At 35.2% G+C, this 25,420-nt stretch overlaps 1 protein-coding gene across 7 annotated transcripts in view; it reads right to left on the bottom strand.

Moving 5' to 3' along the window:
• Positions 1-205: 205 nt before the first annotated feature.
• The window catches only part of SLC38A6 (solute carrier family 38 member 6), a 73,085-nt gene continuing 47,870 nt past the window's right edge, over positions 206-25,420 (bottom strand). For 4 of the 7 annotated variants that reach the window (XM_027111424.1, XM_027111426.1, XM_027111427.1 and 1 more), the window contains exons 7-16: positions 18,994-19,076; positions 18,464-18,522; positions 10,281-10,346; positions 9,974-10,027; positions 7,916-7,995; positions 7,468-7,568; positions 2,067-2,191; positions 769-913; positions 568-662; positions 206-379 (exon numbers count right to left, since the gene is read on the bottom strand). In XM_027111424.1, coding sequence (XP_026967225.1) covers positions 299-379; positions 568-662; positions 769-913; positions 2,067-2,191; positions 7,468-7,568; positions 7,916-7,995; positions 9,974-10,027; positions 10,281-10,346; positions 18,464-18,522; positions 18,994-19,076 — 889 coding nt within the window. In that variant the 3' untranslated portion in view covers positions 206-298. The remainder of the gene's footprint in view (positions 380-567; positions 663-768; positions 914-2,066; positions 2,192-7,467; positions 7,569-7,915; positions 7,996-9,973; positions 10,028-10,280; positions 10,347-18,463; positions 18,523-18,993; positions 19,077-25,420) is intronic. The other 3 variants (XR_003433674.1, XM_027111425.1, XM_027111429.1) reach the window with 3 other exon arrangements.

Raw genomic sequence — 25,420 nt, 5'->3', positions numbered from 1 at the left:
TTCTGTTCAATTATTTCTGTAAACGTTAAAACTACCCTAAAAAATAAAGTCCGTTAATTAAAAAAAAACCACAAACAAAAGATGCTCAACATATTTAAGAGCATTCTGAGTTTCTTATTTTGATTAAAACTGCTATGTCTACTTTCCCCTACCGACTCCTGTTTTGTTCTGCTTTTCTGTCAATGTTTGCAAAAATGTTAGGCCATATAAAGAGGATCATCCAAGGTGCCTTCCAGAATAATTCCTTTTTGCATTTGGAGGTAAATCATTCAGCAAAAGACGTGGGAAAAGATTTCTTTCACTTATTAATCCAATTAAAAATAATGAGTGCTAAACTAAAATTACCAACCAAAATACCAAAGATGAGCAAAACAAACGCCTGTGGAAATAAGGAAAAAAGGTAAAGAACAATTAGCGCATTATTTTAAACCTTCACGTGCTCCAATAATGTACATTATAGTTCAAAATACATTAACTTTCGTGAGGTAGGTAAAATACTTAATTATAAAATGACAAGTTATTTCTTAAAATAAGATTCTTAAAAGAAACAAACAAAAATCAACCTACCCCCAACTTTTTCCATGAGAGAAAATCCTCTCTGCTCAGTTTAAGATAAAACAGTCCCGGGAACACAAAAATCAAACATGTTGATGTACTGGAACCTTAAAGTGGGGAGGAAAAGAAAATAATATTGCCAGATTCAGATGTGAGACTGGATGACAATTTAATCTATTTTAGAAAATGGAATTTTTGAAATAGAAAACTTACCAACTACACCAAGTACATTCCTAATGTCAGGAACATATATCGCAAGTAAAACAATGATAATATTGAGAGCTATAGTGATCAAAGAATGGCGAATCCATGAGAATGGAAAATTGGAGAAAAACATCATCATTAAAGCTTTCCTTGCCTGTATAACAGAAAAAGATTTAAGCAAAGAGGAGGTAACAAAGCCAAACTACTTGCTTAGGGAAACACATGTATGGTACAGTTACCATGATATTCTTGCCCTCTAAACCATTTAGATTCCAAAAATATGGCATAAACTATTACTGTAAGGTATTTATTGCACAAAAACTGAGAAATATACCTATCTGTGTGAGCTTCATAAAAACTGTTTTGATTTTATTCTTGAAAAAATTTTCACATGCAATTTCTTTCAGTTGTATAATGTTCAAAATTACCAACAATAACACTTTGTGAAGAAATCACAGAGTATCATTTTCATGAAATTCAACAGATAAAAGAACAAATGGTTTAAAACAGAAAAAGAAGTCAAGGCATGATAAAGAAATACCATTTGCTGTTTTATGTTATATTATCTGTTTCACAGCATGTAAATGTGAAAACTAGTTCATGATGCTCTCTACTGCTAAGGCGGGCAACAGGCAGTCCTGTCCCACAAGCATTTACCCAGCCCCCGCTGCACTCCTGGTGCTGCAGTCCCCGCAGGGAGGAGGCCCCAGTCTTAAGGAGCTCCCCGTTCAGGGGCTCAAGTCGTCCACTAGAAGCATCTGTACCCAAAGCCTATGATTCCATTCTCCCAGAAATTCTCAAGAGTCTTACATATGGCAACTAAATGCCGAGTGATGATCTGCTGTGCCCCTTAAACTATAACTCTAGAGCAAATAAAATCCGTGACTAAGATTAGACTAGAACGTCTATGTGAAAATAAATTTCCAATAAACTAGAAGGAGCTTATTTTTGCTGACTTGACTTTTTCCTCTTCACGCACATTCTTTTGAAAACAGAATACAGAATTAAAAGGGGAAAAAAACCCCAAAAACCTTTAGAAGAACTATAGTCTCTAAATTGGAAACAATGCTGTGGGAGAGCGTAAATCTAAACTAAATCTGAAAAAGCACAAATTAGTTTAGCGGTTCACTGTTATTTTTGTGCTTTCATGGGGCCATAGGCAAGTATGAGGTCTTTGATCAATTACTGGACAAATGAATAAGATATACAAGACTAGATGTGATTCAAACATTCTAGTCTGTAAAGAATTAGTGTTGCCATATTAGGGAGCTGCTACACCAGGCAACAAAACCTTTAAGAGTACTTACAGGGAAGTGGATTAGAGGGACTGTCAAAAGCACAGCAAATAGTATGCATAACTTCACAGTCATGACGACAACATCATGTGGCAAGTATTTACTATAACCTTGTAGTAATTCTGACGCCACACTGTCTGCAAATTTAAAAAACAATAATAAGGATCACATTATAAACTACTAAGATGTTAATAACAGTAACATTATTTTCCTTTGCACAAACGGATCTTAACAGATTTTGGATTCCCGGTACCAAATCCATCTCTGGCCTTTTTCCTATCCTATGAAACACAGAGACATTAAGTAAGTATCTTCTGGAAACCTACAGTGTTTTCTTTTAATGAAACTAGAAATTGGCCCAGGCAGAATCTCTAAAATTATGACAATGAATATACATTTAAGAAAATCTCTTTAGAACTTTTCCATAATCTGAAGGTTTTGAACAACACTTTTATAAAGTGCTTTCATGTATACTACTGAATTTGGTCCTTATGATAACAATATAAGATAGGTAGCTAGGCTAAAAATTATTAACTGACTTGCCCAAGATCATACAGTACAAAGGGGCAGAGCTGGCAGAGCTGTACTCCCAAATTGTTTTGATGTCAAAGCCTTTCCTTAATATTGCAATGTTTTCTAGGATCTTATAGTTTTGTGCATGCTACCTGCTTCATCAACATTTCATCTATAGATTCATCTTTCATAAAAGAGAATGCTTCCTTAGCAAGGATAATGGCTTCCTTAGCAAGGGTAATGGCTTCCTTAGCAAGCCAGTGTGGTAGTCAGTGACAGAATCTGAACAAGCTGACCATGCTTTGCTCCCTGGTGTTCTTCTATCCTCACGTCTTCCTCACTCCAAGCCAGAGGAGGGCTATTAAGAGTGAGAGTTCTCAAGAACACTCCATGTCACTGCCTTGTAGGGAAAGATGAGTTTGTACTTAAAATAGAATTGTGGGGTTTTTTTTGTTGTTGTTTGTCTTTTTAATTTGAGACCATACAGTTTGGAAAAGTCACTTTGGAGAAAATAAAAATACAAATCAAATACACCTCTGTTTTCAAATACTTTAAAATTTAAAGGGGAGATAAGATGAAGACACACACATATAATAGAAAGTGTGTAAACACAGACACACTTAAGCGGAAGAAGAAGGTCTAAACAAAGAGCTATGGTGATTCTGAACAGGGAAAGATAACTATGGCTTTGGGATGAACATGAACGAAATCCAAGAAGACTTGAGAAGAGTCATCATGATATAGTGAGCAGCAGGGTAGTAGAGGGGCTTGAATTCTGTGATCAAACAGTCTAAGATTCAAATCCTACTCTTACTAGCAACTTAACTTCTCTGAGTTTTTACATTTGTAAAATGTGGACAATAATATATTGACCTACAGAGTTACTGTGAACATGACATGACTTAATGTATGTGTGCTGACATTCAAAAGATGTGGGGAAGAAATTCTCTCTGGTAGCAATACGCAACCGAGAAAATGAGCAGCCCAATAGCACTTCAGAGGCTGAAAGACTGTGTGGTAGAGAAAAGAGAGTAGTGGGTGATAAGGCTGGAAATGCATTTAAGACCAGTAACAGAGCTCTTCTTAGGGTCTGGACTCAATCTGGTAGGCCACAGAGATGCAATGGCTTCTGAAGAACAGTGCATTATGACCTGAACTAAGCAGGAAGACAAATTGGAAGAAAAAGAGGCCCAAAACAGGAATAACAGTTAGAAGGCTACTGTCGTAACCACTGAGAGGTAATGAGAATTTGAACTAGATTAGTAATAATGGAAATGGGATAGAAACTAATTGTTGAAAGTATCAAAGACATACTTGATATAACGTGGGACTAATGGACCAAATAAGAGATTAAGAAGAGCCAGGAAAGCTGGATTCTAGTCCCAAATATGTGAGATACTTGTGACTCTTTGGAAAAATATAGCAAACTATTTTATTTCCACTTTATGAATCATAAAAATGAGCTATTAACACTGCTTAAGAACTTTGTAGACTTTTAAAATGGTCTGGTTATTATGCAACATTTGTGTATTGGCCTGGTTTATCAGAGGAACACTTTTTATTCCTTACCTTATAAGGCTTTAACATCTGTAATCAGAGCCAATATTATTAATCTAGGTACATACTTATTGGTCCCTTTAATCTGATAAAATTTAGATATTAACTAAGCCTTGAGAGCACTGAATGAAAGGATCCCAAGCAGCTCCAGAAGCCTGAAGAACTAGATTATAAATTCAAATTACCTGTTACATGTCTACTTTCTACTTTCCCAAGACAAAAACCTTTTTCCTGAGCCAGTCAATTCTGTGTTCCTAGATGAGCCTTATGCAAGGGATAGAGTGCAACACACTTCTCTGCATTCAGACAAATCTCTACAAATCTCAGGAAGAACCTGATGGTGATCTCTGCAAGTTATATCTTCTATTGAAGTCAGGAGGCTGCCCTGTTTAATACACACTGTCAAACAGGGGATGAAGTTTATAAAGATTATCACAGAGTAACAGAAAGATCACTGGATTAATATTCAGGAGACATGCCACTAATTGTGAGACAGGTCACTTCACCTCTTGGACTTAAGCTACTCACCTATAAAATGAGTTGAAGGCGTTAATTTGTGACAAGCCCTTCTGATAAGGTCTCAAGCTCAATCAGCAATTTCTTTCTGTAAGACTGAGAGCTACTGCTATTCCAATAGAAATATAGTGTAAAAGACTTTCAACCCAAAAAAGAAACACTGTGAATAGCAAATCAATATCTGAATCTTCTTCTGTCTTTGGAGAAGGAACTTTTATATCATTCTTTCTTTCTTTCTTTCCTTCCTTCTATCTATCTATCTATCTATCACCTACTTACCAGCCTACCATGTGATTTTCTTAGATCTGTATTTCTCCATTACATAAAGCGTGGCTATTCTAAAGAATCTGCATCAGTGGAAAAGGGCTAAGTCAGAGACAACAGCTTTACTTGATAACCAGGAAAATGCCTGTGTAGGAAACATTTCACATACATGATGAAAATATTTAGCCTCTGTGTTAAGGCAAAAATAGATAGATAGATAGATAGATAGATAGATAGATAGATAGATAGATATGCCTGGAGCTTAAGTGAGCAAGGTTTTTCCAAAAGTTCACTTTGCAAAAAACTTGGAATGAAGGGAATCTGGATTCTGTGGCATAATTCCTGAGGAGGCAGCACAGTAATAAAGGCATTGACTCTGGAAAGAGTCAGAATTGGATACAAATCCCAACTCATTATTCATTAGTTGCAGGTACTGGCCAAAGTGCCCAACCTATCTGAGCCTATATCTTGCAGAGTCATCATAAGGACTGAGTTAGGCAATATATATAATAAAACACCTGGCACGTACAGAATAAATGTTAGCTCAATAAATGCATTAGCATCCATCCTTCCTCCACATCCCTTTCCATCTAAGTTTTCTTATAATTTAACATAGCTTCTAATATCTCGTGGTAATATTTTTGCAACTACTTTTCAGCTGTCCTGGAAATTGGTAGGCCATTTGAGGTTTCTTCCAGATAGCTCTATTGATCCATAGGGAAGAAAAGGAGGTCCATTTTTTGGACTTTTTCTCAATTTTGGAAGATCCCTAAATAAAATAGTATTTGTGCCAGGTGATGATTTCAATTTATAAAAATATACAGCTATTCTACTAAGTTTTTGCTGAATCCCAACAAAGACCCTGCTGTAGTATCTCATTGTTATAGAAAAGCATCACTGTGCTCAACTCTGTACGAAGACAAACGCAACAAGCAAAAATAGAGTTTATGCATTTCAAGAATTTTATTTCCTTAACAATGATTAAAAAAGTTTAACCATCTGCTTTAACTTTCCCTGTAGTGTATCCATGCTCATGTTGGAAGTAGGAAGTAACGCTCTTCTGGATGGTGTGTACAGAGCTCTACCACTCTTATTCAACATAGTACAAAAATGCAAGAGCAGATTTAGATTCATCAGTCACCTTTATTAGTGTTGAAATGACACAGAGTTAGCAAGAAAAGGACTATATAGAGCAATTATAATTTTCTCACACACTGAAAAGTCTAAGATAATACACTGATAATAATATACTGAAAAGTTACCATATTTAAATTAAGTTTCATTAATGACAGTAAGAAGAGAAGTACAGTGCTGAAAAAAGAGCACCTGAAATTATGAAAATTGCAATAATAATGGTAACAGTGATGATAATACACCACTAGCAGTAGCTCTCCTTTGTGGAAGATGGCTGTGTGCCAGATACTGTAACAGGCATTTTCCATATAACTTATTTCCTCTTCAATATAACTCTATACAATTATCCCTGTGTTACAGATTAGGAGATGAAGATAGTACAAGGTGAAGTACCCTGGTTCAAGGCCACACAGCTGGTTAGAGCACAGTGGTTTTTTGAATCATATTTGTTGGGTTTCAAAATTCATACTCTTTCCACTGGGCTTAGGAAAGGTAGGTAAGCAAAGCACCATTACAAGCCATCGTGAATGTCTAAAACCTGAAACACATGCACAAGGCCACTGACGGTGAAATTAGAGTCATAACAGCTAAATATCACAAAAGTAACAATAGCCATCTACCTGGAGCGTTGTTATAGGGGCATTCATAAACTGAAAAGTGTATTCAAGGATTTGACAAACTGAGTGCAGTTTGTTATAATGTGTTTGTTTGCAAATTAAACAAGTGCGTTTGCAAATTTAACAAGAGAGCTTACAATTTTTTTTCTTGTTCTAGACTTTTAAGTTTTACTTTTTCTTGAGGTTCTTACCAGAAGAGAAAAAAACTCATCAAGCACATAACTTTTCAAAAGTAAATAAAAGAAAATTTTACTTTTATTTTATGAATTTAAAAGAATCCTTTAAAAATTTAGAGAGAAAGTTCATGGCAAAGCACAGAATACACACTGCAGAACTGTGTGAATTAAATCTAAAGGCAGAGGTCTCTGACATGAGGGTACAACTATAGTCCAGGTAAAACCCTTTCCTTTCTCAACTTGTTCGTTTGCAATTAAGATGACTGATTCTCTCAACCTCCCAAACTGCTGAACTAGAGTCTAACATATTGAATTCTCAATTAAAAAAAAATAAAATCATTATTGCACTTTTTTTTTTTCTCGTAGAAAGACTTCAATGTTTCTAAGCCCGAGATTTTACTTGGGTGTTTAAGAAAATTTCCATATGAAGTTATCAATCTTGAATTTGATCCACCTTTTTAAGAGAAGGAAAATCAGTTCTTTAAGGCCCGTAGAGCCACCACAGTGGTGCACTGAATTCTGGCAGCCTGAACAAATTAACTTGCTAATGAAAGGCAGAAACAAAGTCCATATTCAGGTGTGAGATCAACTACAGAACAATTTATTTTGTCATCTATAACGAAATAATATACTTACCATAAAAAGTGAGGTACCCAAAGAGTGCAGATATAAAATAAATGAGAAAACTTAAAGCAATTGCTGTATTGGTTACATTCTGCATCCTTTTCTTAGAAGGTCTAAAAGAAAAAAAATGGTAAAATTAGAATCTGTGATCTGAATTATATCTAAATAGATAAATATCTCCCAAGCTATTCAAAAGGATTCCTTAATCATTCAAGACCTAGTTCTCTAATAACTACACACTACAATTCTTGATTTGAAATTACTGCACAAAGGACTATACTTCAAAGAAACATTCTCAACTTAGAACTAAGTCTTGGTTGTTTTGTTTTGTTTTAAACTAACACCTACAATCCAGTGGTGGGATGGAAGGATTCATAGAGGAGAATGTTATTCAATCTGAAAGTCCTAGAAGTAAAAAGACATACTAATACATTTTAAATATTCCAGGATTCTGTAGTACCTTTGAAGTTCACAGTATATGGGCAATATTGAGGTGTGGCAGAGAAATGAAAAAGCCATGGTTGGTATGGCATAAGCACTCTGAAAAAAAAATTTTTTAAAGATGAAATTATTAAATGCTACTCTGTTGAAACCACTACTTCATTTGACAATAAAATCAGTTCTCCAAAAAAAAAATCAATTTAGTTAAATTTCTTTCATGTTTCATGAATCACCTGTTTATAAAATAAGAGGTTGTTTTTTGGTTTTTTGTTTTTAACGAGACACACAGTTATGGTCCCCAGTAAATATTTTACTTGATAGCTGTATTGCCCACACTAGTGAAAATATTTCTTGGCTGCTTCCACACCAGGTTGGTTTTACTACAATCATTGCTGCTTCTATATTGTATCAGTAAGATAAAAATAATTAAGGTAAGATAAATAACATTTAGGTAAGATGAAAAATAATAACATTTTAGAAATGATCTTATTGTAATTCTCAGTCTTTCCTAATGCATGTATTAGGAAACTCAAAAACATCTTATTACCCTAAGCAGCAATAATAGTTAATGCTTTTGAACCTGCTTTCACCAACTCAATTCAAGTACCAACTTAAGAGAATACTGAATATATTAATCACATCTTAGCATCTATAACTAGGGTCTCTTTTGATGGGAATGAACATGATTTATTCTAGACCAACAAATTCATAGAGATCCACTGGAATATATGAACGAAAGTTGTTGTTTTTTTAAAATTAGAATAGTTAAGAACCAGAGAAAGTTACAAAGCAAACAACAGTTACCATCTAAATGAAAACACTGTCTTTACAAAATAGATGGTAATGATTTACTTTCTCTTTTCTACTCTAAAAAAATTTCTCCTTAACTAACTTAAGGCTCTTCAGCAAAAGAAGTTCCAGATGACTGTAGATCTATCTTCAGACACAAGGCCTCTTAAAATATCAGAGGAGAGCTGGCAGGAAGGAAAGCTGTAGCATTTCCCAAGGCTAGATTAAGAGAATGAAATTCAATTCACAAATTCTCTTTCATATACTGCTCAGTTTCCTGGCTTGTCAATTACCCTACCTAAATCTTTAAGGCACGTGGAGGCCTTTACCATGTAAAAGACGTGGTAACCTCCCTTGTGGGGCCAGAGAGACATTTCTCATTTAAAAACTGGGGAATAAGGGAGTTCCCTGGTGGCCTAGTGGTTAGGATTCCAGGCTTTCATTGCTGTGGCCCGGGGTTCAATCCCTGATTGGGGAACTGAGATCCCATAAGCTGCAAGGCACGGCCAAAAACAAAACAAAACAACAATGGAAAAGAACTCTGGGGAATAAAAAGGAAAATTTTGCATGGAGTTATCACACTAAAATGCTACACTCATAGAGTTATACATGAGTAGTGGGGATTCTAGTATCTGGGACCTGCATTTTAGCAGAATCACAAAGTGTACATGAAGAAACCTGCAGCAACAAGGAACATATGGCTCTTTCAGAATGGTAAAGTAGAGATCATTCAGATCAGTTTCCTGTCTCCTCTGCTGATGCTCAGGGGCTTTTGCAGGCATTTCAAATATCCTAGCTCTCTCAGAGAAGGCAAGGGGGGACTTGGTCCTTCTGCCTCTGCTACAGGCATCATAAGTTTCAACTTTGGAATGTCAGCCAGAAGACATATTGGCAGTGCTCAATTGCTGGTCCAATGATGAGGCTGTTTAGCCACAGACCAAGGTTCTACTCACAGGGGAGGAGTTTTTGATATAATTGGCTACTTAGCTTTACAAGTCCAGAGGGCAACAGGAAGTCTGTATGCACAGAGGACTTTATTGGCCAGACCAGACATTCAGTAAATCTGTTCTTTTAGGCAGTGGCCCATTTAAAAAAGGCTCCATTTAAAGGCGTGCCAAAAAAAAGGTGGCCGTTTCATAATGTGCCACCTTCTGGTAAGCAGCCCTATACTTAGCACTTTCATGAAAATTAGTTAGTTATAGGTAAAAGACCTAAGAGACCCTGTTACACAAACCTCTTAAACTTGAAATGTGAAAAAACTAAAAGTATCTGTTGATAACTTACACACCTCTTTGGAGAAATGAAAGAGCTTTGGTTTACAAGCATCTGTAGCATTTGAAATCTGTTTAAGAGGATTGAGGGGAAAGAGAGAAACCAACAGTCATTAAAAGTTAGAATACATCAAAAAAACCAAGATGAATTTATTACTACTGGGCTTTCAAATAAAAATATTTCAAAACAAAGTTCCAAAGTGCAATATAGCCATTACTTTTTTATTAATTAGGAAAAAAATCATTATTAGTCATATTTTATTTTTCTTTTTAGCTTAAAATAAAAAGGAAGAAACTGAAAAAGAAACCAAACAAAACAATTACCTGGAAGTATTGCTCTACAGAATTTAATGTCAGAGGACAAGGGATGGACCATTTTTTGATTATTATCTGTAAGAATAAGTAGGATCAGATGATTTCTTACCAAATTCATGACAAGAAATTGATTTTAAATAGGTCAGTATCATTTCAATTAATCTAACACCATACCAAATAATATGCTAACTAATAAAAGATTCTTTGTTCATGTCATTTTCCCTAGATAGAATGGGGCCATCATCTGACACGGGCACCTACGGTGTGGGACAGCATGAGGGGCTGCATAGTTGTTTGGTGGAGATCTCCCCCACTGAAGACTGAGAGCTTTCAAAACTCCAATAGTATCAAGGCATTAAAAGAAAATCCAACTCAGAATGGGAACATGATGTTTTTAGTGACAATAGTACAAGAATATGGCCATCTGTGGACCTGGCATCAGTAGCAGACAGAGAAATATTAATAGCAGTTTTGGAAATGGTCACAGGTAGATGCAAAGGGGGAGGCTCAGGGATTTCTGATGCATGAGCACTGGCCCTCCTTGCCTTTTTCAGACTTACATCACTTTTGGTGAATGTGGATGAAGGTGGCAAAGGATAAGAGCACAAAGCTAAGGAACTAGAGCTGGTAAAAATGAATTTTTTAAAAAATTAAAAGAAATCCAGAGGGCTGCTATTTCCCAGAAACAATCAATGAAAATGTTTCAGGATTTTACTCTTAATCGTGGCCATCCTGTTCCTAGACCTACAGTTGAGTTGGTCAACATTACCACTGTTGTAGTTGTTTCAGGGCACATAATAACTCTGTAAATACTTGCTCTAGGCTGAAACCCAGCATTCAAAAGGGCAAGGGAGAATAAAGGAAGCATCTGTCCTTTGCAGAAGACCTGTAAGTAAATATTATACTATGCCTATTTGGTATTTATCTAGTTTTAGATTTTTAACTAATTCAATCAAAATTTTACATAGTGATAAAACAAACCCAAAGAAAACATATACTTTTAGGATTAAATTAATGAGTCAACTAAAAAATTACTCTTATTTAAAACCCTCACCAAGAGAAAAAAAAAAACTGTAAGGGTAAACTGGGCAAGTTGCTTTGATATTTCTAGGTAAGTTTTCAATACAGAATAAACTAAATGGTCAACTTACCAAAAGGAAAGAAAAAAAAAAAATCAAAAGCAATAATCTCACCATTTTTTTTTTCTGATATGTTTGCCCAAAAAGGATGAGGATGGGGTGGGGTAGAAGCAAAGTTGTTACTGGTCTCTCTGTTCAGCCCTGCTCCAAATTCAGCATCTCACATTTCCCCCTGACTAACAGTGGAGGCGGCAGCAGCAACAACCATTTACATTGTGTACCAGGTAGTTTGATAAGGTCGGTATGTGAGCTACCTCATTTTATCAGCTGTTATTACAAGACTTGCAAACCCAACTATTTCAAAACAGTGCTCCAAAATGCAAGAAAATGATTATTTTTTCATTAATCAGAAAATATCATTAGAGGCCTGATTTTATATTAACATAAAATTCAGTTACTACAGCTAATTTCTCTGCAGAGACCCATCTCAAGCCCAAGTGACGTCCTATAAAGCAGAAGTATAGAACAGGAATGGAAGATACCTGACAACAAAGGGTAACAGGGAGTCCTTGCTCAAGTTGAAGGCAGAACACAGTAAGAAGATAAACTCAGGGGTTAGAAAGAAAGACAAAGGGAAATAGAAGATTAAGCATTAAAAATACTTGTTCACTTGCACAGGAGGCCCTTCCCTCTTCTCTCTGCTCCAAGTAATTCCCATCTTTCAAGGCTCAGCTCAAGTTTCATTTCCTTCCACATCTTTCTTTATTCTACCTGTTGGTGATCCTTCTCTCCTCTCAGCTCTTATGTAATCCCTATTATGAAGCAAATAAATCAATACTTAACTGTGTATTGACTACATTGTTCTCTATTTTTTTTCTGATAAATTTATCTTGTTTCCCTGACTAGAATGGCAGATCCTTAAGAGTAGTGTCCTGATTAATCTCCCACAACTCTAATGCCTACCATAGTGCTCAGCAGAAGGAAATCCAAATCTAACCAAAATCAATTCAAATAGTTCTCTATTTTCATTACTGACTTATTAAAATATTACTTCAAATATTAGTACTAGAATACTAACCTGTACTCAAGACAGAACTTTTAGAAAGAACAGAAATTCATTTTTGTTCAAAAATGGACCAAAAAAGGTACCGTCATGCTGAGCCACTGCTAAAATAAAATTTATTTTTAAAATTTTAGGTATTTCAGCAGGGCCAAAAATTTATGTCAAAAACTTTTAAGCAAAATAAGGATCTGGGACAATAGATAAGAGTATAGGTTTTGATTTGCACTGTTTGGAGAGTATAATTTAAGAAAATAATAGTTTTCTGGACAGATTTTTAAAAATGTAATATAAATGCTATACAGATTTATTGATACAAACATACTGAAAAAAATAATCAGTGAAAAAAGGTGCAATGGAAAAAAAATTGGAATCCATCAAAAAAAATTAGGGTTAATATATACATGTTTTCCTTAACCACTGTGTATTTTTAAACCTAATACTTAGAAAGTCTAAAATAAATTCAGGCATACCTCATTTTATTGTGCTTTACTTTATTGCACTTCACAGATACTGTGTTTTTTAATGGATTGAAGGTTTGTGGCAGCCCTGCATTGAGCAAGGTTATGGGCACCATTTTTCCAAGAGCATTTGCTCACTTCGTGTCTCTGTGTCACATTTTGGTAATTCTCAAAATATTTCAAACTTTTTCATTACTACCATATTTGTTATAGTGACTGATGATCTGTGATCCGTGATCTTTGAGGTAACTATTGTAATTATTTTGGGGTGCCATGAACTATGCCCATATAAGAGGGCGAACTTAATTCATAGATGCTGTGTGTGCTCTGACTGCTCCACTAACAGGCAGTTCTTGTCTCTCTCCCTCTCCTCAGGCCTCCCTATTCCCTGAGACACAACAATATTGAAATTAGGACAATTTATAACCCTACAATGGCCTCTAATGGTTCAAAAGAAAGGAAGAGTTGCAAATCTCTCACTTTAGATCAAAAGCTAGAAATGATTAAGCTCAGTGAGGAAGGCATGTTGAAAATTGAGATAAGCTAAGAGCTAGCCCTCTTGTACCAGACTGTTAGCCAAGTTGTGGATGCAAAGGAAAAGTTCCTGAAGGAAATGAAAAGTGCTACTCCAGTGAACACACAAATGATAAAAAAAGGTGAAACAGCCTTACTGCTGATATGGAGAAAGTTTTAATGATCTGGATAGAAAATCAAACCAGCCACAACATTCCCTTAAGCCAAATCCAGAGCAAGGCCCTAACTCTCTTCAATTCTATGAAGACTGAGAGAGGTGAGGAAGCTGCAGAAGAAAAGTCTGAAGCTAGCAGATGTTGGTTCATGAGGTTCAAGGAAAGAAGCCGTCTCCATAAACACAAAAGTGCAAGGTGAAGCAGCAAGTGCTCATGTAGAAGCTGCAGCAAGTTATCCAGAAGTTCTAGCAATGATCATTAACGAAGGTGACTACACTAAAGAACAGATTTTCAATACAGACCAAACAGCCTTCTACTGGAAGAAGATGCCATTTAGGACTTTCACAGCGAGAGGAGAAGCCAATGCCTGGTTTCAAAGCTTCAAAGGATAGCCTGACTCTCTTGTTAGGGGCTAATGCAGCTGATGACTTTCAGCTGAATACAATGCTAATTTACCATTCCCCAAATCCTAGGACCCTTAAGAATTATGCTAAATCTACTCTGCCTGTGCTCCATAAATGGAACAACAAAGCCTTGATGACAACACATCTGTTTATTATTTTAAGCCCACTGTTGAGAACTACTGCTCAGAAAAAAAGATTCCTTTCAAAATACTATTGCTTGGGGACTTCCCTGGTGGTCCAGTGGTAAAGAATCCACCTTCCAACGCAGGGGATGCAGGTTTGATCCCTGGTCGGGGAACTAGGTTCCCACATGCCACATGGAGCACCTAAGCCCACGCGCCACAACCACTGAGCTTGCGTGCCTCAACTAGAGAGCCCATGTGCCGCAAACTTCAGAGCCCACGTGCCCTGGAACCTGCTCATTGACAATGCACCTGGTTACCCTAGAGCTCTGATGGAGATGTACAACAAGATTCATGTTGTTTTCATGCCTCCTAACACAACATCCATTCTGCAGCCCATGGACTGAGGGGTAATATTGACTTTCAAGTCTTATTCTTTAAGAAACAATTGCATAAGGCTATAGCTGCTGGAGACGGTGATTCCTCTGACGGAGCTGAACAAAGTAAACTGAAAACCATCTGGAAAGGATTCATCATTCTAGATGCCATTAAGTGCATATTTGATTCATGGGAAGAGATCAAAATATCAACATTAACAGAAGTTTGGAAGAAGTTGATTCCAACTCTCATGGATGACTTTGAGGGTTTCAAGACTTCAGTGGAGGAAGTCACTACAGATGTGGTGGAAAGAGCAAGAGAACTAGAATTAGAAGTGGAGCCTGAAGATGTGACTGAATTGCTGCAATCTCATGACAAAACTTGAATGGGTCCAGAGTTGCTTTTTATGGATGAGCAAAGAAAGTGGTTTCTTGAGATGGAATCTACTCCTGGTGAAGATTGTTGAGATGAATACAAAGGATTTACAATATTACATAAACTTAATTGATGAAGCAGTGGCAGGGTTTGAAAACCTGTTTTGAAAACACAAAAAATTGTTGTGTCTCAGGGAATAGGGAGACCTGAGGAGAGGGAGAGAGACAAGAACTGCCTGTTAGTGGAGCAGTCAGAGCACACACAGCATCTATGAATTAAGTTCGCCCTCTTATATGGGCATAGTTCATGGCACCTCAAAATAATTACAATAGTTACCTCAAAGATCACGGATCACAGATCATCAGTCACTATAACAAATATGGTAGTAATGAAAAAGTTTGAAATATTTTGAGAATTACCAAAATGTGACACAGAGACACAAAGTGAGCAAAATTGAAAACCAATTTTGAAAGAAGTTCTACTGTGGGTAAAGTGCTATCAGGCAGCATTGCATGCTGCAGGAAATCATTCATGAAAGGAAGGGCCAATCGATGCAGCAATCTTCACTGTTGTCTTATTTTAAGAAATTGTCACAGCCTCCCCAACCTTTAGCAACCACGACCCTGATCAGTCATCAGCCGTCAATATCAAGGTAAGACCTTCCACCAGCAAAAAAGATTACAACTCACTGAAGGCTCAGATGATGATTAGCATTTTTTAGCAATTTTTTTCTTTTACATTATAGGTTATTGCAAGGTATTGAATATAGTTCCCTGTGCCATACAGTAGGTCCTTGTCATTTACCTATTTTATATATAGTATGTATATCTGTTAATCTCAAACTCCTAATTTATCCCTCCCCCTCTTTCCCTTTGGTAATCATAAGTTTGTTTTCTATGTCTGTGAGTCTGTTTCTGTTTTGTAAATAAGTTTATTTGTGTCATTTTTTTTAGATTTCACATGTAACTGATATCATATGATCTTTGTCTTTCTCTGTCTGACTTACTTCACTTAGTATGTTAATCTCTAGGTCTATCCATGTTGCTGCAAATGGCATTATTTCATTCTTTCTATGTCTGAGTAAGCAATAAAGTATTTTTAAATTAAGGTATGTACATTGTTTTCTTAGACATAATGCTATTGTACACTTAATAGTTTACAGTATAGGGTAAACATAACTTTTATATGCACTGGGAAACCAAAAACTTTGTGTCACTCGCTTTTTTACAATACTAGGTTTATTGCAGTGGTCTGGGACCAAACCCACAATATCTCTGAGGTATGCCTATACGCCAATTAAAAAGAGACTTAAGAAGAAAGTATACAGTGTCTTCACTGTCCCACTGTAGACCAAATTTAAATTGTGCTCCTAGGTAAAATCTGAGCAGACGGTTTGTAAAGCCTAATAAATGCAGAATAAGGGCATTATTTCCATATGACAGCTACAGTAGGAATCTGCATCAAATTAAAGAGTATCTGCCATGACAGAAATGAAAGCTGTGAAAACTACAATAGACATGTTGTATCAATACATTTTACCTGCTTCAAATTATTGGCTATAAAAACCAAATTACTCCTAACTATACAATGCTTGTGTGGTCAATTATCTGTGAGGAAAATATTCAATGTGTGTACACTGATTCTCTTTAATATCCATGTGTTAATTTGCAAATATAGGCCACTCTAAACCATGTAGATGCTTCTCAACAATCAAACTGTGATGAAATTATTTGTTGTTTCCCTCTTAATGTGGCACCTAAAAAGTGTGTTTATGGATGTTAAGTAAATTTATTGTGGTAATCATCTCGCAATATATGTAAGTCGTCATTATGCTGCACACCTTAAACTTATGCAGCACTGTAAGTTTATATCTTTATAATGTCAATTATATCTCAATAAAATAGAAAAAAATCTTAAAAAAAAAAGTGTACGTTCCGGCTTCCCTGGTGGCGCAGTGGTTAAGAATCTGCCTGCCAACTCAGGGGACATGGGCTTGAGCCCTGGTCCGGGAAGATCCCACATGCCGTGGAGCAACTAAGCCCATGTGCCACAACTACTGAGCCTGTGCTCTAGAGCCTGCAAGACACAACTACTGAGCTCATGCGCTACAACTACTGAAGCCCGTGCTCCTAGAGCCCGTCCCGTGCTTGGCAACAAGAGAAGCCACCACAACGAAGAGTAGCCCCTGCTCGCCGCAACTAGAGAAAGCCTGCACGCAGCAATGAAGACCCAATGCAGCCAAAAAAATAAAATAAATAAATAAGACCAGTAGGATATTAGAAATGAAAAAAAGAATTATTAGCAATAGATTATTTATTTTAAAAAGTGTATGTTCAATTCACTTACTTGCAAGATACAAGTTGGGCAATTTTTGCGGGGGAGGGCAATGATTTTAATGTTGATAAATTCAACAAATGATTAAATGTAAGCACTGTTAAGTATTTTTAGTTTTAAGAGCATTCATTAAAGTATAAATATTTCTGTACACTGAAACCAGGGTCACTTTCACTTCATTTAAATAATCTAAAGTTGTTTTATCCTTGTATCTCAGCAGATAGTTTAGCCTAAGTTAAATGCATCCTAAATGTTTTGACAGCTTGGAAATCTGGTTCTGTTATATGGTTTAACTAATGATGTGTTGTCTTGCTCTTTTGGATGGCATTTTTCTTTCATTCATTTCTCAATAACAAAGGAGAATTTAAACAAGCTTATGATTTTAAGAGCTTAATCAAGCCATTTAGGTATGTATCTTGGCAAGTTTAAAATGTTTAATCCTACTTAAGGTTTGACAGACTGACTATGGAATAAACTGCTAAGCAAAAAGAAAAAGGATTTTTTTTCCAAAATTTCACACAAAAATACAGTCTTCGGAATGTTAAAATCTGTTTTAGAAGAATTTAAAAGAAATAAGAAATTCAAATTCTCTTTTATCTTTTTTAAAAGAATTCTCTTATCTTTATATTAAATTATTTAATAAATATTAGAATAAAGTTTACCATCTGAGAGATATTTTTCCTACGTTATAACAAAAATGGGCTAATTTAAAAAAACATTCCACATGTGAAAAAAAAAAAATTTCTTTGCAGCAGGCTTTTCATGAGAGCTTAACCACGCTGAATAAACTAGACCAGATAGAATTCAGGCACTCCAATTCTTACTAGATCTCATCAACAGTTAAGCCCCTGAAGCTATGGTTTCATTAATGGAACAAAGTTTCAAAAATTAAAATGACTAGGACCAAATTGATTTTACGGATTAGAACCAGCCTGATTCTCATGCTTGAGTATCCCCCAAAACATACACACACAATATTGTACAGAAATAAATGGATACATACACCTAGCCAAAGAATTATACTCCATCTAAGGTTTTAGCAGAATTGGTATGCTCTCCTCTCTAGTTAACCAGAAGAGAAACTGAATTTGAAATGCTATTCTAGCTAAGCCTCTTCAAAATAGATACAATGGAGGAAACAGTTTTGCAGAATAAAAGTGCTTTTAATAACACATTGAAATAAAATGGGATACCTTCCCAACAAAAAACAGAGTTAAGAGAAAAAAGACATTAACACAATGAGTTCAATTTTAGTGAGGAGATAAGCAATACACTATATTTTAAACTTACCACAAGAGCAAAGAACACCATAAAGAAAAATGATAAACTACTTGTGTAGCCAAGAAAGCCTGTAAAATAACAGTAAAATAAAAAGCAATTTATAAGGAAAGTGATCCTAACGTGCAGCTAAAGCTATACATCTTGGGCATGTTTTTTATTACAGTGCTTGGTATCTGGGGCTTAGGGTTGAGAATAACAACATTCCAACTATCTGTCACAGATCATTTATGTAGCTCTGTACAGCAGAATTGGAACTGGCTTACCACTAATGGTACACTGTAAGGAAAGGCTGCTCTTTAATGTTCCGTTGTAAAGGTTTTATTTTAGTGGGGCAGACAAAATACTACTGCAAACCAAGTAATAGGTTAACTAGGCAGGGCTGAAAGCTGAACAACCTAAAAGTCCAAGTTCAAAATTATTCACAACCACCTTCTGCTAAAAATGTGGTACTATGAAATTTAAAAGCCCCTTAATAGTATTTTCTTTCTTTCTTTTTCTTTTCTTCTAAACAAATAATGTCCTCTTCTATAAAGACTTACCTATTTTAGGAAGAAGTGCAAGAGGGAACACAATGGCAACACAGATGATTATTAGCAGTGTTTCTCCATCAAGATACCAAGACCTATTAGGAAAAAAAGTTCTATTTTAGGCACAGGACTTCAGTGTTTGCGTTTACACACACACACACACACACACACACACACACACACACACACACACACTCATACAGTATAACCATTACAACCACCCATTAGGAAAAGCCTACTTCTTTTTGTTAAAATATGTTCTTGTGGGATCCTATTATTCTTGTTAATGAATTCACATTTAAAAATGTATCAAAACAATGAGATGCCATTTTTCAACTACCAAATTAGCAAATATTTTAAAGTAAGACAATAGACAATGTGAGTGAAGAGTGATGAGATGTACACAAAACTAGTAAAAGTATAAACTGTGTAAATTACCTTTCTGGAAAGCAGTTTGGCAATAGATACTGAGAGACTTAAGATATTTGACACTTAACAAATGACTATTAAAAATAGAAAACAATCATCAATAAGAACATTTTTGTAAAAAGATGTTTACTGAAAACATTTAAAATAATGAAAATTGGAAACAAACATCTAAGACCATGACAATTTTAAAATAAATTATGAGACTATGGGACAATCATAAAAAAACATTTTATAAGTATAATAATATACTGAATATATCATAAATATATTTAGTATGATAACAAGTTTGAGGGAAAATATAGATTCATTAAAAATGGAAAGGAACTGCAATATATTGATAGCCATTATCCCTGGGTGGTAGAATGATGGGTACTTTTTCTTCTTTATAGTTTTCCATATTTTTCAAATTTTCAGGAAAGGGCATGAACTACCAGGAGAAAACATATGACATTTTTCATATAAAGGCAATAGAATAATGAATGAGAAAAGGTAGATTAAAAGTGTGATAGTGTATTTGATTATTTTAAAAAAATGGATGCACATTTTAAAAAAGTAAGAAAGATATACTTAAAATACCAAAAGTGGATATTTCTATGTAGCAGCATCGAGAAATTTTTATTTTATTTACTGGTTGCATATACATGGTTTTAATTTTTCAATATAAAAATACATGTGTTGAAGTTTTTAAAAATTAGACAATTCCCCCAAGACTTTAATAGTAAAGACTTTGCTTTAGTACATAAAAATTAAACAATTCATGAAAGAAGTACAACTAGTAAATACATATGAAGAAAAACCCAATCTCTGGTGCTAATTAAAGAAATAAATAATAAGGCTATAGAAATTAAATGAGTAAAAATATTAAAAAAATAATATTCAAGGATGTGGAATAATTGGTCCTTCACACATTGCTAGTGATCTTGTCAATTAGCATTATCTTTTGGAAAAACCTTGATAATATGTACAAAGGACAATAAAAATGTGGAAATCTACTCTAAGAGAATAATCTAAAATATAAAGAATTCTATGTGCATGAAGCTGTGACTACAACATTATTATAATATTAGAAAGTTGAGGGACAATCCTATATATCTAACAATAGAAAATGCTTATGTCAAAAACAGCACACTTTTTAAAAAAAATTTTATTGGATATATGTACATGTATAACTGATTCATTTTGCTGTACACCTGAAACTAACACATTGTAAATCAACTATAATCCAATAAAATTTTTTAAAAAAAAGCACACCCAATGGAATGTTAAGCAGCTTTTGAAAAAAACATTTAGTAAAATAGAAAATACTAATGATAGAAATACAAAATAAATATTATTAACTATGTTTGAAAAAATGCTTTTTGGGAAAAATTCAAAGGAAATAAAATGATAACAGTGATTAGGTAATTGCATAATTTTAATTTGCTTTCTCTTCTAAATTTTCTGCAATGTAGCTGTCATATTTTTACACTGAAACATATGCATATATACTTATGCATATGGTAACATATATGCACAATGGTAACAAAGTAAAATTCATGCTAATATGAGAGCTGGGAGCATCAAAGACAATAGGTATTACTTTTTCAAGTCATTTGGTAGATGCTCTCAGAATTTCCAATTGGCTATAATGTATCCTTTCACTACCAGAGAGCCAAAGTCTCCCACTGCCTGTTAAATTAAGAAAATGGACAGGACAAATTCCTAGAAATGTACAATATATCAAGACTGAATTAGGAAGAACTAAAAAATACAAACAGACCAATAATGAGTAAGAACACTGAATCAGTAATCAAAAACCCACCAACAAAGAAAAGCCCAGGACCCATGGTTTTATTGGTGAATTCTACCAAACATTTCAAGAAAAATTAATGCCACTACTTCTCAAACTCTTCCCCAAAATTGGAGTGGAGCAAAAACTCCCAAACTCATTTTATGAGGCCAGCATACCCTACTATCAAAGCCACATAAGGACATTGCAAAAAAAACAAAACTACAGACCAATAATCCTGGTGAATATATTATAAAAATTCTCAACAAAATATTAGCAAACTGAATTCAACAGCACATTAAAAGGATCATACACTATGGTCAAATGAGATTTATCCACGGGATGCAAGGGTGGATCAACATATGAAAATCAATCAACATGATATAGCACATTAATAGAATGAAAGATAAAAATCATATGATCATCTCAATAGCTGCAAAAAACAGCATGTGACAAAATACAATATCCCTTCATGATAAAAACCTTCAACAAATTTGATATAGAGGGAACAAATCTCAATATAATAAAGGCTATAGGTTGAAGGCTTCTTCTCTAAGATCAGGAACAAGACCGGGGTGCCTACTCTTACCACTCTTATTCAACATAGTTGAATAGTTATTCCACTCTTATTCAACATGGAAGTCCTAGCTAGAGCAATCAGGCAAGAGAAAGAAATAAATGGCATACAAATTGGAAAAGAAGTAAATCTGTCTTTATTTGTGGATATGGTCTTATATATAGAAAATCCTGAAGACTGCAACCAAAAAACTGTTAGAGCTAATCAACAAATTATGTAAAGTTGAAGGATACAAAATCAACATACAGAAATCAGTTGTGTTTTTATAAACTAACAAAGAAATATCTGAAAAAGAAATAAAGAAAACAATCCCGTTCACAATAGCATGAAAGCAATAAAACTTATGACTATTTAACAAAGGAAGTGAAAGATTAGTACACTGAAAACTATAAGGCTTAAATGAAAGAAACTGAAGACACAGACAAATGGAAAGATATCCAGTCTGTGTTCATGGATCAGAAGAATCAATAGTGTTAAAATGTCCATACTATCCAAAGCTATCTATAGAGTCAATGCAATCGCTATCAAATTCCAATGACATTATTTCCCAAAATAGAACAATCCTAAAATTTGTATGGAACCACAAAAGACTCCAAATAGCCAAAGCAATCCTGAGAAAGAAAACACAGCTGACTTCAAACTATACTACAAAGCTTTAGTAATCAAAACAATATAGTACTGGCATACAAATAGACACACAGACCAACAGAACAGACTAGAGAGCCTAGGAATACCCCCTCCCCACCCCATATACTGTCAACTAATATTCAACAAAGGATCCAAGAATATTCAGTGGGGAAAGAAGTCTTTTCAATAAATTGTACTGGGAAAATTGGATAGCCATATACAGAAAAATGAAACCTATCTTACAGCATTCACAAAAATTAACTTGAAATAGATTAAAGACTTAAATGTAAGACCTGAAACCATAAAACTTATAGAAGAAAACATAAGGAAAAAGCTTCTTGACATTGGTCGTGGCAACAGTTTTTTTTTTAATACGACACCAAAAGCACAAGCAACAAAAGCAAAAATGAAAGGAACTACATCAAAATAAAAAGCTTCTGTACAGCAAAAGAAACAATCAACAAAATGAAAAGGCAATCTACGGAATGGAAGAAAATATTTCCAAATCATATATCTGATAAGAGACTAATATTCAAAATACATAAAGAACTCACACAGTTCAATAGCAAAAAATCAAACAATCCAATTTTAAAATGGGCAGAGGAAATAGACATTTTTTTTCTCCAAAGAAGATATATGAATGGCCAATAGGTATGTGAAAAGATGATCAACATCTCTAATCATCAGGGAAATACAAATCAAAAGCACAATGAAATACCACCTCACACCTGTTAGTATAGGTATCATCAAAAAGACAAGAGAGGGACTTCCCTGGCAGTCCAGTGGTTAAGTCTTCGCCTTCTAATGCAGGGGGTGCAGGTTCGATCCCTGGTCAGGGAGCTAAGATCCCAAATGCCTCGCGGCCAAAAAACCAAAATATAAAACAGAAGCAATACTGTAACAAATTCAATAAAGACTTTAAAAATGATCCACATCAAAAAAAATCTTAAAAAAAAAGACAAGAGATAACAAGTATTGACAAGGATATGGAGAAAAGGGAAGACTTGTGCACTGTTGGTGGGAATGTGAATTGGTTCAGTCACTATGGAAGACAGTATGTTGGTTCCTCAAAAAATTAAAAACAGAACTACCATATGATTGGTCCAACAATCCCACTTCTGGGCATACATCTAAAGGAAATTAAAACAGGATATCAAGAAGATATCTGTACTCCCATGTTTATTGCAGCATTATTCACAATAGTCAAGATATGGAAACAACCTAAGTGTCTGTCAATGGATGAATCGATAAAGAAGATGTGGTGCACACACGCACACACGATGGAATATTATTCACTCATGAGAAAGAAAGAAATTTTGCCATTTGTGATAACATCAATAGACCAACGTGAGCATTATGCTAAGTGAGATAAGTCAGACAGAAAAAGACAAATACTGTGTATCACATATTTGTGGAATCTAAAAAAGCTGAACTTGTAGAAACAGAGTAGAATGGTGGTTAGCAGGGGCTGGTGGGTAGGGGGACTGAGGAGATGTTGATCAAATGGTACAGACTTGCAGGTAGAGGATGAATAAGTTCTGGGAATCTAATGCAAAGCAACGTGATTATAGTTAACATAACTATTTTATATACTTGGAAGTTGCTAAGAGACTGGATGTTAAATATTCTCACTACAGAAAAGAAATGATAAGTACATAAGGTAATGGAGGTATTAGCTAACACTACAGTGGTAATCATACCACAGTATATAAGTGTATCAAATCTACATGTTGGACACCTTAAACTTACACAATGTTGTTATATGTAAATATCTCACTTTAAAAAAAGAAAAAAAGGAAAGAAAGAAAAGGTTTTCCTCTACATGGGCTTCAGCCCATGGCTTCTAACACAAACTTTATGATTCACTGTGTCTCTTTTACACCTTGGTGTACGAAGAAGTCCTCTTTAATGTATCTTTAAAAGGTACTATTGGACTTCCCTGGGTGTGCGATTTCGATCCCTGGTCAGGGAACTAAGATTCCGCATGCCATGCAGTGCAGCCAAAAAATAAAAAAAGATACACAATAAAAGGTACTGTTGGGTGCTGACAACTTCCTCTTTAACAGAACAAGAGATGGAGCAACAGCAGAAGCAACACCATGAGCACAGCTCACCCTTCTCCACCCTAACTCATGTCTTTAGGAAATGCATGTGCCAGAAACTAAAACCTACACATAAGTATTTCTAGCTAATGGGCCTGCATTTGCACATGCCCCTCAAGTCCTGGTATGCAGGAGGTTCTAAGAGCGTTCAGAGATTACAAATACAACATGACACTCCTCGGCATATTCATCTTCTAATCACTCTTGAATACATATGAAAATGAGAACTTCAAAATAACCCTCACTGAAGAACACCTGGCAACTAAATTTCTGAAGCTGGCAAAAAGCCCAGGGCTCTATGCCTGAAATCTCCTTCCTTCTGGGACCCAAAAGAGACTCAGACAGTTGCAGTGCAAGGGAAAAAAAAGGCCCAGAGGCACACCAAAGTAGATTCCATCTGTTAATTCTGCTGTCCCTGCTGTCACGAAGGGAGAGCTGGGCAAAGGGAGCACGTTAATCCTCAGGACCAAAGACTCTTTTCTCCTGTATAAGAATCTTAGGAACACTTTGAAATTCTGAACTTTATAACATACACTATTATATACTTTATAACTTTATAATTTGAGATCACAATTCATTCATGTCTGTAGAAGCCACATGATTGCCCAGAGCACTGAACTGGGGGCCAGAAGATAACTTCACCTCCTCCCAGCAGTTAACTCAGAATCACAGAATTATTGAATGTTAGAGCTAGAAGGGACCTCAGAGATCATCTGGTTCAAAAACTTCATTCTATGTCTGCAAAATCAGCAAAAGGATGATGATGATCTTAGTAATAGAAGCAATGGAAATACTCTCTATTCTTCAAGAGTCACTCTGAATTTATGGTATTTTTTCAGATACTGCCTCATTTTTCTCAAGATTGTGATTTCTTTACACTCTCTTCATAGGATTAAACTTTTAATTCCTAATATTAAAAATAACTATTGCAAAAAA

Source organism: Aethalodelphis obliquidens, unplaced genomic scaffold (genome assembly GCF_003676395.1).
Source record: "Aethalodelphis obliquidens isolate GAN/ISIS:26980383/991018 unplaced genomic scaffold, ASM367639v1 scaffold10, whole genome shotgun sequence".
NCBI lineage: Eukaryota > Metazoa > Chordata > Mammalia > Artiodactyla > Delphinidae > Aethalodelphis > Aethalodelphis obliquidens.
Note: the sequence above shows the minus strand (reverse complement) of the source record. Positions and strands in the feature narration are given on the sequence as shown.